General features: G+C 38.7%; 1 protein-coding gene across 2 annotated transcripts in view; it reads right to left on the bottom strand.

The window, feature by feature from the left end:
• MRC1 (mannose receptor C-type 1) overlaps nt 1–14,941 on the bottom strand; it is a 107,295-nt gene that overhangs the window by 64,369 nt on the left and 27,985 nt on the right. For both annotated transcript variants that reach the window (XM_061126316.1, XM_061126314.1), the window contains exons 5-7: nt 11,075–11,188; nt 6,501–6,647; nt 662–847 (exon numbers count right to left, since the gene is read on the bottom strand). In XM_061126316.1, the coding sequence (XP_060982299.1) occupies nt 662–847; nt 6,501–6,647; nt 11,075–11,188 (447 nt within the window). The remainder of the gene's footprint in view (nt 1–661; nt 848–6,500; nt 6,648–11,074; nt 11,189–14,941) is intronic.

Here is a 14,941-nt window from a genome sequence, read left to right as displayed (position 1 = left end):
TCATCATTCTAGCAGCATCAGCTAGATTAATAGAGAAAATAAACTCCAAAGAATGAGATGGTTCATTTAGAGACCTTTCCTGTGAGACAAAATATCGGCCTTAAAATAGAAAACACCTCCACACACACACAAGTGAAATATTGTTCGCAAATTTAAGGAAGACTGCTCTGAATCCAGGTTTTATATAGAAAAATAATATTTTTAAAGCTATGCATATGAGACAAGTGCTCAGGGCTGGTGCGCTGGGATGACCCAGAGGGATGGGATGGGGAGGGAGGAGGGAGGAGGATGGAGGATTCAGGATGGGAAACACATGTAAATCCATGGCTGATTCATGTCAATGTATGGCAAAAACTACTACAATACTGTAAAGTAATTAGCCTCCAACTAATAAAAATAATTGGGGAAAAAAATAAAAAGCTATGCATAAGCTGATACCATGTTAAAGGAAAAAATCAAATGTTCTCTCAGTGATAGAAATTTTTTAAGTTACTATGCAATTTTTATATCTTAGGTATAATTAATATTTGTCACTAAGTTTATTGAATTGTTAATCTGAATTTATCTAGATTATAAAATTTAACATTTATGACTAAATTTTCCAGAGATGGATGGTAAGTCAGGAAGACGAGTCAAGCATATTACAGATGGAAGTTCTTACCATAGCCCAGCTGAGAGATAATAAAGTCAAACTCCTCGATGCTGTGGATACTTGCTAGGTCACCACCCTCCTTCCTACATGCTCTTAAGGCATCTCTTTGGATTTTCTTCTCCTCTCTGTGAATCTTGTAACAGTGACCTGCATATGGCCACCACTGACTTGGGCAGTTGGTAGGCACATCACTTTCTAGAAAAAAAGAAGAGTTTGGAAAACACTTTAAAAGAGTTTTAATTGTAACAATATTTTCTATTAATATCATTCTCTATGGTAAACAGTTTATTATTATAGGCAAATATAGCTAATAGTTATTTTTCTGTTTTTTGGCATAGGTATTCACAAAATATAGACAAGAATGTGTTTGATATTAGACTAAAAATGATATGGAAGCCATCTTTCACTGTAAAATGAAGCCAAATGAGAAATCTCTTTTAATTTTCAATTATGCATACAACAAGGCCATATGAAGATACAATAGATTATCTCTTTTTGTATTTTATCATCAACAGATCTGTCCTAGCCATGTCCTGTAAATATCGGAGGCACAAAAGATTTGTGCCTCTAAAGATTTCAAGGGGACTTCCCTGGTGGTCCAGTGGTTAAGAATCTGCCTTGCAATGCAGGGGACATGGGTTTGATCCCTGGTTGGGGAACTAAGATACCACATGCCACGGGGCAACTAAGCCTGTGTGCCACAACTAGACAGTCCATGCTCTGCAACAAGAATCTTGCATGCTGCAGCTGAGACCCAATGCAGCCAAATAAATAAATCTTTCAAAAAAGATTTCAACTTACTTCTATTCTATGGACATTAGGGAGCCATTCATTTCTCAGAAGAGGGCAAAATTCGTAATGAAATCAGGAGAAAAATGTGTTGACACAGGGCACAGAATGGGCAGGAGGTAGGGGAGTCACTAAGGAGCTTCTGAAACCATGGTAGTGTGAGCTGGCCACCTGTGCCTCTGAACCAATCCACTGCCACTGACTTTCTCCCAAAAGATGACATGTGACATTGCAGAAATCATGGGGATTTCAATTCCAAAGTCTTTCAGCCAAAATCTGAATTTGCCATGAGCAAATCACATCACGTGAACCGAACTATCCATATATATAAAAAATTGTAAATAATATTAATACCAATATTAAACTACCCATCCTTATTGTGTTCTTCTGCACTGGAAAACATTTGAGATAATATGACTATAAATTATAAACATGACAACAATGATGATTTAATCAAATCAGTAATAATGACCAATATCCTATTTGTTGCTACAAACAGTTAGGGTCAAATTTCATAACCTTGATGATTGATACATTACAAACATGTACTAAAATAGTAATGAGCGGGGGAAGGGACAGTAATGACATGTGAAGGCAGGAGACACTTTATTTGTCCCCATATGTCCTAAAATGACATAGGGCCTGGCACAGAATAAATGTGATGAATATTTGTCAGGAAAATAACTGAAGTTATATTTAATACACAAAGCTTATTATTACCCTTTTATGGATACTGTTTTAGAGAGCAACTGAGCAATATATCCTACTTGAAGAGGAACTATACTGTCAAATAAATGTCAATCTCTATGTTTAAGTTTGATATGAAATATTCTCAAATGTGCTGCCTTAGTAAAGTTTCAGTATAAGGTATCTTTGTTATTCATTTAATGCATTGGTCCAATATTGTCTCAAAGTCTGGGACTGTTTACATTACCTTTGTATAAGCTCAAGATTTTGTGTACAATCATCATTCAAGTAAAGAGCAGTCCTGATATTCAAACACTGTATTATTATAATAGAAAAATTCATATGTTAATTTTAATTAGAATACAATTGCTTTACAATGTTGTGTTTATCTCTACTATACAATAGTGGGAATCAGCTATATGTATACATATATTCCCTGCCTCTTGGGCCTCCCACTACCCTCATCCCACCCCCTAGGTCATCACAGAGCACCGAACTGAGCTCCCTGTGCTATACACAGCTTCCCACGAGCTCTTTTACACATGGTGTATGTGTCAGTGCTACTGTCAGCTCACCCCACTCTCTCGTTCCCTTTCACCCCATGTCCACAAGTCTGTTCTTTACGTCTGCATCAAAAAAATGCATGTTTTTAGAAAATATTCCTTCTATACAGTTTCAGTAGTTACCGAGAAAAAGAAGTTTAGTATTTCTCTGGAGCCCTCTGGTGGGATATTTTAATTTTGCTGCCCAAGAAGCTGAAAATAATGCCAGCATATTCTAAGGGCTTCAAAAACAAAACAGATAAACTTCTAAAATATTAAAAAAAATATGAGAAAAACCAATGAAGAGGGGTTCCCTGGGGCAGCCACAAAAGATGGCTTGTTTCTCTAGAGCAATGCTATCTGATTGAGACATAATAAAATCCACAAATGGAAGCCACCTATGGAATTCTAAATTTGCTAGTTGCCAAGTCAAGAGAAACAGGTAGCTTTCATTTTAAATATATCTTATTTAACCCAATATATTCAAAACATTATCATATAATCAATTAAAAATAATGAGGTAGTTAACTTTTTTGGTCATGCTGTCTTGGAAGTCCAGTGCATTTTTCATACCTATAGCATAACTCTGTTGGAACTAGCTATATTTCATGTGTTCAGTGATCACATGTGGTTAGAGGCTACTGAACTGGACAGGACAGCTCCAGAGACCCAGGGATCATGGATGAACAGGGTGGCATTGCAAGGACAAATAGTACATAAGGTAGAACTCTTGCCCAAGAGAGTCACCAACTGCGTGTGCTTCACAATCCTAACTCTTTGTGTTTTTTCAAACTCAGGCTTATTTGAGTTTATAAATAAGACAGAATGCTTATCCAGGAAGTACAGAGAAATTTAAAAACTAACGGAAAGTGAAAGTTAACAAGTGAAGTAAGGCATGTAACCTAGTAGGACTTTATGGGGCCTTCAACAGACCCCTCTCCCGCATCCTCAGCTGTAACTCCAGCTGTAACTCCTCTCTGAAATACCTAAATAACAGTGTCTTCTGAGTGTTTAATAAGTTGTTTTACAGATGCTAAAACCACCACCAAATTAAAGAAATTAACTACTCGATTATCATGGGCATGTAGCCCTCAGACCTGTTAGTGCCTAAGGATTGATAATATTAACCCCTGTGACCCTGCCCTGATACCTCACCATCAACCAATCAGAGAACTGTACCCAAGCTTATCACATACCCTGCAATCCACCTCCCTTACCTGGCCTTTAAAAATGCTTTGCTGACCCGCTGTATAGCATAGGGAGATCAGCTCAGTGCTCTGTGATGATCTTGAGGGGCAGGGGGTTGACAATGGAAAGGAGATTCAAGAGGGATGGGATATATGTATCAGTCAGTCAGTCAGTCAGTCAGTTCAGTCGCTCAGTCATGTCCGACACTTTGCGACCCCCATGAATCTCAGCACACCAGGCCTCCCTGTCCATCACTAACTCCCGGAGTTTACTCAAACTCATGTCCATCGAGTCAGTGACACCATCCAGCCATCTCATCCTCTGTCGTCCCCTTCTCCTCCCCCAATCGCTCCTAGCATCAGGATCTTTTCCAATGAGTCAACTCTTCGCATGAGGTGGCCAAAGTACTGGAGTTTCAGCTTCAGCATCAGCCCTTCCAATGAACACCCAGGACTGATCTCCTTTAGCATGGACTGGCTGGATATCCTTGTAGCCCAAAGGACTCTCAAGAGTTTTCTCCAAAACCACAGTTCAAAAGCATCAATTCTTCGGTGCTCAGCTTTCTTCACAGTCCATCTCTCACATCCATACATGACCACTGGAAAAACCATAGCCTTGACCAGACGGACCTTTGTTGGCAAAGTAATATCTCTGCTTTTTAATATGCTGTCTAGGTTGGTCATAACCTTCCTTCCAAGGAGTAAGCGTCTTTTAATTTCATGGCTGCAGTCACCATCTGCAGTGATTTACGTATACATACAGCCAATTCACTTTGTTGTGCAGCAGAAACTAACACAACGTTGTAAAGTAATTATACTCCAATGTAAATAAATAAATAAAAATGCTTTGCTGAAACACATTGAGGATTTAAGTGTTTTGCACACTAGCTGCCCTGGACTCCTTGCTTGTCACCTGCAATAAACACTGCACTTTCCTTCACAACAACTTAATGTCAGTAGATTGGCTTTACCATGCACAGGCTAGCAGACCCAAGTTTGGTTCGGTAACAGACTTCGCAGAGATACAAGAATAATAGACTGAGTGCTTGATAATATAAACAAGTATTCTACTTAATAGGTAGGAAGCTATAACTGAAGGGTCAAGGAACAAGGTCAAGTTATAGAATTCTGCCTACTATACCAGGGATGATAAAACCACCATTCTCCTCTTTCCCAAAGTGGCAATTCAAAATCTTCTGAAGGAGAATTATATGAGCTCTTCCAAGAGGGAGGATTATACTATTTATCATATGGAATGAAGAGAGGAGATGAAATATAAAAATTACTGAAGTCTCTCTAAGGCATGCCCACAGTTACAAGGATGAACCTGTAAAGTATAATCAAACCCAATAATGGGACCTTCATCTATATCCATTGGCAATCTCTGCCATATTTGTATCCATTAAAGTTCCAAATACACCTACACTCTGCTTCAGTAATTCCACTTCTAGGAATAATGAGACACATGAAACCACATAGGTATAAAATTATTCACTGTAGCATTGTTTATAATAATAAAAAATTGGAAGTAAACTAAAGCTCCATTAAGAGAGGACTAGTCAAAAAAAATATGGTCTCTTCCTGCAATGGTTACAGAAGCTATTTATGTACCAGAAGAAATAACACTCAAAATTGTTATTAAGTGACAAAAGTAGAGCAAAGTGTATCATATGCTGCTTTTTATAAAACAGACAAAAAGAATTACAAACATATTTATTTATATAGTCATAGAGTAACTAGGTAAGGATATACACGCAGACACAGTTATTCAGAGAATAAATGCATATTTGAATAAGATGTTGCAGGAAATTATTATTATTTGTCATGTCATACCTTGGACTTTATATCCATGTCAATAATATTTTAAAATAAATGAAATTGCTTTTAAAAGTCAAGGAGAAAAAAAAAGTCAAGAATGCCACACTATCAGATTTACCAAGCAGAGAACATACATACATACATACATACATAAGTCTCTTTGAAGTTTTAAGTGTCTCTCCAAAACAGCTGATGGTGAAAAAAAAAATGTAGTTAGTTTGCTTTTGCTTAGTTTGAAGAAGGAATACAGTCTGGCCTTAGTAGTTTAATTCTTCTATAACGTTATAATAGAGAGCATAACTCCTTTTTCCCTCTGGTCTAGCCTGTATATAGAATTCAGTTACTACTTCTGGGATGTTTTACTATATTTTGGTGAAGACTTCAGTTAATATGTTAAACGAACAGCACTGGCTCCCAGATAGGCCATTACATAGCAAGGACATAATAAAACATCCTTTTTAGATATTGATTTCCTACCTTGGATTCCAGTTCTGTCACATGAGCAAATTTTTTATAGCCTATGAAAACCTTTTTCCTCATTGAAAACACATGAATAATAATACCTACCACCTAGGGCAGCTGTGAAGATAAAATTTTTATTTAAAATTATTTATTTATTAAAATTTTTTATTAATGCTTTTGCTCCTGCTGAACACTCGAGAACACTCTGGAACTGTTAGCAACCAACACAAAGACATTTGTAGGAATATCATTAAGTTGCCTCCATAAATGATCAACCAAACCTGTCATTGCCAACAGTTAGGACTAGGCTGTCATTTGATCTCTAAACTATTGTATGTACTTCAGATCAAATAGATCACTTACCTGAGGGGATAACAAAAGGATTTAAAGTGGTGTTGCCTTTTTTGCAAATATAGCCTAGTTTCTGAACACACTGTAGATTTTCCCATTTAGCATTTTTTCCAGGATTAAGTGACACACAGCTTTTTCCTGGTTCTGCTGATGGACTTCCTTTAGAGAAAAGAAAAAATAAAATTAGGATTACTATAGTATGACAAGCAGATAGCTCCTCACAACCTCATGTGCTTATCCTTGACATTTAATGGATCCCCAGTTTTTTGCTACACATTCACAAAGAAATATTTACTGCCTACAGAGCAAAAGCTATTTTGGATATCTATTTGTTTTTCCATTGTTGGATCATCCCAGTACTTAAAATGTTGATTACACAAGTTTATTTCTTTGGTTTTTTTAAGACTTTTTTTTTTATGTGGATCATCTTTAAAGTTTTAATTGAATTTGTTACAATATTGCTTCTGTTTAATATTTTGGGTTTCTTTTTTTTTTTTTTTGGCTGCAAGGCACATGGGATCCCGACTCTGTAACCAGGGACTGAATCTGCACCCCATACACTGGAAGGCAAAATCCCGACCACTGGCCCAAGGAAGCTTCAGTAAGTTTACTTCTTTGAAATAACTTTTTCCCCTGATGAGATCAAATAATAAAGCTAAATCTTAAACCCCGAACAATTTTCACACTGGGCTATTTTATGTATGAAAGTGAAACTATGAAAGTGTTAGTCACTCAGTCATGTCTGACTCTTTGCAACCCCAAGGACTGCATTCCCCTGTCCATGGAATTTTTCCAGGCAAGAATACTGGAGTGGGTTGCCATTTCCTATTCCAGGAGATCTTCCCAACCCAAAGATTGAACTCAGGTCTCCTGCACTGCAGGTATTCTTTACCATCTGAGCCACCAGGGAAGCCCCTCATTTTATATATGATAGGGGGGTAAATAACAAGAGTTTGTTGTGTGGATCACAACAAACTGTGGAAAATTCTTAAAGAGATGGGAATACCAGACCACCTGACCTGCCTCTTGAGAAACCTGTATTCAGGTCAGGAAGCAACAGTTAGAGCTGGACATGGAACAACACACTGGTTCCAAATAGGGAAACAAGTGCATCAAGGCTGTATACTGTCACCCTGCTTATTTAACTTATATGCAGTGTACATCATGAGAAACACTGGGTTGGATGAAGCACAAGCTGGAATCAAGATTGCTTGGAGAAATATCAATAACCTCAGATATGCAGATGACACCACTCTTATGGCAGAAAGTGAGGAAGAACTAAAGAGCCTCTTGATGAAAGTGAAAGAGGAGAATGAAAAAGTTGGCTTAAAACTCAACATCCAAAAAAAAAAAAAAAAACCTCAACACCCAGAAAACTAAGATCATGGCATCTGGTCCCATCACTTCATGGCAAATAGATGGGAAAACAATGGAAACAGTGACAGACTTTATTTTTTGGGCTACAAAATCACTGCAGATGGTGACTGCAGCCAGGAATTTAAAAGATGCTTGTTCCTTGGAAGAAAAGTTATGATCAACCTAGACAGCATATTAAAAAACAGAGATATTACTTTGCCAACAAAGGTCTGTCTAGTCAAAGCTATGGTTTTTCCAGTAGTCATGTATGGATGTGAGAGTTGGACTATAAAGAAAGCTGAGTGCTTGAAGAATTGATGCTTTTGAACTGTGGTTTTGGAGAAGACTCTTGAGAGTCCCTTGGACTGCAGGGAGATCCAACCTGTCCATCCTAAAGGGAATCAGTCCTGAATATTCATTGGGAGGACTGATGCTGAAGGTGAAACTCCAATACTTTGGCCACCTCATGGGAAGAACTGACTCATTTGAAAAGACCCTAATGCTGGGAAAAGACTGAAGGCAGGAGGAGAAGGGGACGACAGAGGATGAGCTGGTTGGATGGCATCACCGACTAAATGGACATGAGTTTGAGTAAACTCCAGAAGTTGGTGATGGACAGGGAGGCCTGGTATGCTGCAGTCCACGGGGTCCCAAAGAGTTGGACAAAGAGTTGGTCATTCAGTTGGACTGAGCGACTGAACTGACTGACACAATATTTCAAACTAGCCATATTCTACATAGTCAGTACCCTTCCAAAAACCTAAGTCAAGCTAACTGTGAGGACCAGCTTAGATACTACCTGGACATGGGGAAATTTTCTACAGTTAGAAAGAAGAGACAGGAAAGATGGCAATAGGAGGAGAAAGAGAGAAGAATGTCACCAAAAATGCAAGTCCGTGTGCCCCGATGAACAGGGAGGACAAACAATACTAAAAAACACTGGAGTTTGGAACAGAGAATTGTTTATTGTAGGACCATGTAAGAGGATAGGTGTCTCATGCCCCCAAGAACCCCAAAGTTACTGAAGTCCCCGCTTAGTCCATCAGTCGTGTCCAACTCTTTGTGACCCCTTGGACTGTAGCCCACCAGGCTACTCCGTCTGTGGGATTCTCCAGGCAAGGGATCTCCGACCCAGGGATAAAACCCACATGTCTTGCATTGCAGGCAGGTTCTTTACTGTCTGAGCCATCAGGGAAGCAAATCCGTACCTAACAAATGTTATTCTCTGTCCTGATAAGAAAGGGCAAGGTCCGAAGGCACAACTTTGTCTCTCCAAGGTCCCAGTCCTGGCTAAGAAGAGGCAGAGCTCAGTTGATGGCTCCCTCAGGGCCAGGTCCCCCGACTCTGCCCAGCTGTCATCTCTGAAGGGAGCAAGGTGTCCAGCCCAACTGGCCCTCAGGCTCCTCAGGCCACCCAAAGAGGGCAGACCAGGTCTCACAGACTGTGACCCAGGCAGACTGCCAACACCAGGAGGTCACAGAGGCGGGAATGGGGAGACGTTCACCACTGCCTCAAGGCCCAGGCCAAGGCTAGTGGCTGGCCTTGGTGGGGGCTCTGGAGCCCAGCAGCACACAGCCTCCAGCCCTTCTGGCCCAAGACCAAATGAGCTGAAGGGTCTCAGGGAGAAGACCCGGATCCACCTCAGACCATCACTCCAGTGTTGTCTGAATCGCCTCACTAACTGTCTTTTCTTGATGGTTGGTTGCTTGTGGGCAGGGCCCACTACAGCACCAACCAATGACTGAGCAGGACCACTAACGGCTGCTCCTTGACAGTTGGTCACCAGTGGGAAGGTCTGAGGCACTGACCAATGGCTGAGCAGGACCTGTTGCCTGGTTACAGACTACAGAGTAATGATGCGCAGCAATGGCTGCCGGGCCAAGGGCTGCGCTTCTCTGCATGCGCTCACAGGAAGAGCTGCTAGAAGGAGCAATGTGTGTTCAGTTGCTCCAGTCATGCCCATCTCTTTGTTACCCATGGACGGTGGCCCATCAGGCTCCTCTGTCCATGTGATTCTCCAGGCAAGAACACTGTAGTGGGTTGCCACACCCTCCTTCAGGGGATCTTCCCCACCCAGGGATCAAGCCTGCATCTCCTGTAACTCTGCATTGCAGGTGGATTCTTTAGCTAAGCCAACTACTTCTGGGGAAGCCTAAAAGTAGTAATATGCCACCCTAAATGCTGACAAAGTATTCCCAAGAGCTCAGACTCTTTCTCAAGACTTTAAATTCAAGCCTATTGAAGAATATTTTTAACAGCCAACCTCTCATCCCATTGCTTACTAGAAAATTATTAAAAAACCAGGTCAAGTCAGCTTGGCTAATGCACTTGATACAAGGATCGATACCGACATTTCTCATACTTTTCTATCACTTTAATATATAATTTTAAAACCAGGACAGGGAAGCCTGGTGTGCTGCTGTCCAGGGTCGCAGAGTCGGACACGACTGAGTGACTAAACTGAACTGAACTGAACCTCTATGTTATGACAATGAAGAAATAGTTCAGAGTCTTCTCTGTCCTTTAAAAACCTAGAAAACTATTGAAGGCTTGATTGTCCCCTATGTTTTTTGACAACTAAACTACAAATTGTTAACAAAATTGCTCATGAATGATTATGCTAGTATGGAATATTACAAACTGTGACTGGAATTATTTTTAATCCAACTCTATTTGATTAAAAACAGGAGAAAATGGTGTTAATGTAGACTTTCAGATCATGATAACAATGACAGAAAAATGGCAAATATCTCATGGCTCAAGATAACGAGAAATTCTCCAGCCCAAAATAATTTAAATTTCTTAAATTTATAGTGTGTGTGGATGTAAATAAATACGCATAAAATCTTTGAATATAATATGTAGCATTACATAATATCTCATAAATATAAAATCAAATATTTGAATATAATGCCTAGAGAATCAAGGATACTTTGAGAATATATACTTTGAGTCCTGTATTGATTTGTGCAATAATCCTTCCAGACAAGTCCTTTTCCCAGAAAGCTGGAATATCCTTATAATTTTAGTGTATTCAAATCTAGCTGACAGGTTTCTAAGCAAGGTGAGAAATGGACTGCATTTGATGAGTCTCCCAATTAGGCCCTTTGTGATCTACATGTGAGCTGATGGAGATTTCCAAGGTACCAAGATAAATTAAATGTACATGAATTGAATCAGCTTAACCACCCCCCCCCCCCCCCGAGTTAATCAAACGAGCTTAATCCTACCTGGTAACCAGTTCAAATACCGGAACGGACTGCCCCCACTCCACTGCCATCCACTGTTGAGATTTAGACTGTTTAGTCCGATCCAGAGTCCTGAAGTCAGAGAATTGGTTAAACCTATAGGAGAGAAGCAAAACAAAAATAAGACTGTCATTCAGAAAAGATGGTGACATCAAATTCAGAATTAAGTATTTGAATCAAAATGTATTAGAAAGAAGTCATGAAAATCATGCCTTGCAAATCTCCTCTGAGTCTCCTAACAACCTAAAAGCAAGTACAACTGTTACCTTCACTGGCAGGAAGAGAAACAAAGGTAAGAACATAGATAAGCAAGGAATGTTCTTGCTGGGAGTCTAACCCAGATATGACCAGGCCTCAGCCCCCATCATGTTGATGACTATTACAGGATCATGTGAACATGCTTCTAATTTGGAGACGACTCTTTTAGACTATCATCAAACCAAAACATGTTTAGTACATTTTAGAGAAAAAATAAGATTGATTTTGTATAAAAGTCACCATTTCCTATCATGAGAAGTTGAATACATATTTCAATCCATCACTCTTATTACCGCGCCCTCATATTTTAGAACTTACTCTCAAAATCTTTTAATGATATTTTTAAAAATCAATTTTTTCCTCATGAAGATGTTGATTAAAATCTAAACACTACTTGCTTGTTCTCCTACAAACAACATTTTATTTAGGTAGTTGTCCGTATGTGCTTACTTGCTTCAGTCCTGTCCGACTCTTGTGACCACATGGACTGTAGCCGGCCAGGCTCCTCTGTCCACGGGATTCTCTAGGCAAGAATACTGGAGTGAGTTGCCATGCCCTCCTCCAGGGGATCTTCCCAACCCAGGGATCGAACCCAGGTCTCCTGCGTCTCCTGCATTGCAGGCAGATTCTTTACCAGTGAGCCACATTTAGGCAGTTAATAAATCCTGATTACAGTGTTTCAAAGTCTGTGCTCAGCTTGAGATAGAATAAAAAACAAAACAGAAGCAACATGGATCTCAGCTCTCCTATGTTAAACAACTCTAATCTTTTATTGCTTATAACTTAAAAAAATAGATCTGTTGTTCTCTATATATTATATTTAGTTGATTAAAAAGTTAATGAAAAAGAAAACTATCCTTCATCTTAAATAAAATACCAACCTGAAGTATCTGAAAACATAATTGGTAAACACAAATGGACCACTTTATTTTTACTGTTCCCTACAGGATATATTCCACAGTCAAATCTTTTGAATGGTGAAAAAACCACTTACTGTATTCAGGGCTCTGTTTTTGCTCATTTTTAATCCTCACAGTCTCTGATTAGGTACTGCCATTTCCATTGTATGGATGAGGAATCTTACACTCAAAGAGTTTAGATGTCATGTGCAGAACTGAAATTTAAACCTAGGTTCCTATGACATCTAATCCCAGACTCTATAGTTCTATGTAACCAACTAGGCTATCCAAATTCACTCAAACTTTCCCCAATTTTTCATTAGCGTATATACACACATTCATGTGACAATGTGACAAATTCAAATGAATGGAGATTATAGTGACTCCATGCCCCAAGATCATATTTCACTTTTTTTTTTTTTTTGCAATTCCATATCCCATAAAAGCACAGATCACATTCTTGGAGAACAGTGACCTGAATGCTATTCATCATTTATTCAGCTTCTAGCAGAGAAGCACTTCCAAAGGAAGAACCCACTTGAGGATACTGACTAGGGTGATATTGATTAGGTAGGTTGATGCTTAATGAACTAAACTGGATTCAGTACTGGAGTTACTTACTAAAAAAAAATAAACCCTATTGTGTGATTTCTTTAAATAAAGTAATAAAAATGGGATGAAATTGAATACTGGCATGTAAAAACAGCAATGAAAGTTAATTCAGATTCACTTATCTTTATCAAGTGTTCTAGAAAAAGAAGTCTGAGTTAGCATGGCTCTTGCACATAGGTACTTTATATACAGGCTTCCTAAGTAGCTCAGTGGTAAAGCATGCATCTGTCAATGAAGGAGACTTGGGTTTGATCCCTGAGTCAGGAAGATCCCCTGGAGAAGGAAAGGCAACCCACTCCAGTATTTTTGCCAGGAAAATTCCATGGACAGAGGAGCCCAGAAGGCTGCAGTACATGGAGTCACAGAGAGTTGGACATGACTAAGCAACTGAGCATGAGCACTTTATATACCTTGGAAATATCTAGTCCAATGCTTTCATTCTACAGATGGAGAACACTGAGGGAAGACAGGATAAGAAACTTGTGAGAGTGAGACAGAGGATCAGGACTGGCACCCAGGGATTGCGTCAATGTTTTCAGGGGGTTCAACCTGTTTAAATTAAATTTGCCTGTCAGTTTCTAAGGAAACCAACAAAAACTGCCATCTCACCTCATTCATGTAAACAAATAACTTATAAGGTGTCAGGAGGATATGCCTGTTTACTGGTATGTACCTTAGAAATGTCACTCTCAGATCAGTGTCATATTGATACTATATTTTAGGCTAATTATTCTATTAAATACTATCAAACAATGGATTTTTCATATATTATGTTAATTTCAGGTGTATTACATAGCAATTTGACATTGCATAATTATGAAATGGTCACCACAATAACGCTTAGTAACCATCTGGGCCCATACAAAGTTATTACAATATAGTTGACCATATTCCTTATTTTATATCCCCATGACTTTGAAATATAACTGGAAGTTTGTACCTCTCAATCTCCTTTATCTATTTCACCTACTCCCCAACCAGCCTCCCTTCTGGCAACCACCATTTGCCCTCTGCATCTATACATCTCTTCTCACTTTGCTATGCTTCATAGATTCCATATGTAAGTGACATCATGAGGTATTTATCTATGGTTAACTTATTTCATTTAGCATAATACCTTCTAGAACTAATCATGTTGTCTCAAATGGCAATTTTTCACTTCTTATGACTAATATTCCATTGTGTATGTATTTTTACCACATCTTCTTTCTCCATTTGTCTGTCAGTGGATACTTAAGTTGCATCCATGTCTTGGCTATTATAAATAATGCTGCAAAGAACACTGAAGTGTGTATGTCTTTCTGAATGAGTTTTTTGCTTTTTTATTTTCTGTAAATAATCAGAAGTAAACACAGCACAGCACACAGCAAAATTGCTGGATCATATGGCAGTTCTAGTTTTAATTTTTTGAGGGACCTCCACACTGTTCTCCATAATGGCTGCACCAATTTACATTCCCACCAACAGCGCATGACAGTTCCCTTTTTGTCCACATCTTTGCCAGCATTTGTTGCCTTTTTGATAACAGCCACTGTAACAGATGTGAAGTGGTACCTCATGGTGGTTGTGATTCGCATTTCCCTGATGATTAATGATGCTGAACATCTTTTCACATGTATGTTTTCTTTGAGAAAATGTCTACAATCAAGTTGTTTCAACTTTTGTCAGGCTTTGGGGGGTTTTTTGATGTTAGGTTATATGAAGTTTTCAGACTTGTTGGATATAGTTATTCCCCTGTTTTTTTTAAAAACTTTAAAGAAGTATATCTAAGTTTTCAAAACTAAAAAGTTTTAAAAGGAACTGTAGGAAGAAACAAATTAGACTTTTCCTGACATTGCTTAATTAAATTACTATGTTTAGCATAATGAGAAAAGATGATAGCTCTTTTAGAGAATTACCTGTTCCTGATATTCCTCATCTACTCTAGAAACTTCTAGGCTTGTTTTGAAAAATTAAGTTACATTTCTTAAAAGAGGACCTAACCCTGAGTATATGTCCAATAAATGTAATCTATTGCTATTATTATCATTATCATTAATATTATTCTGGGCTTCCCTCATAGCTCAGTTGGTAAAGAATC

The sequence above is a fragment of the Dama dama genome, chromosome 23 (assembly GCF_033118175.1).
Source record: "Dama dama isolate Ldn47 chromosome 23, ASM3311817v1, whole genome shotgun sequence".
NCBI classification, from domain to species: domain Eukaryota; kingdom Metazoa; phylum Chordata; class Mammalia; order Artiodactyla; family Cervidae; genus Dama; species Dama dama.
The sequence above is the reverse complement of the archived record's forward strand: the minus strand, read 5'-3'. Positions and strand labels throughout refer to the sequence as shown.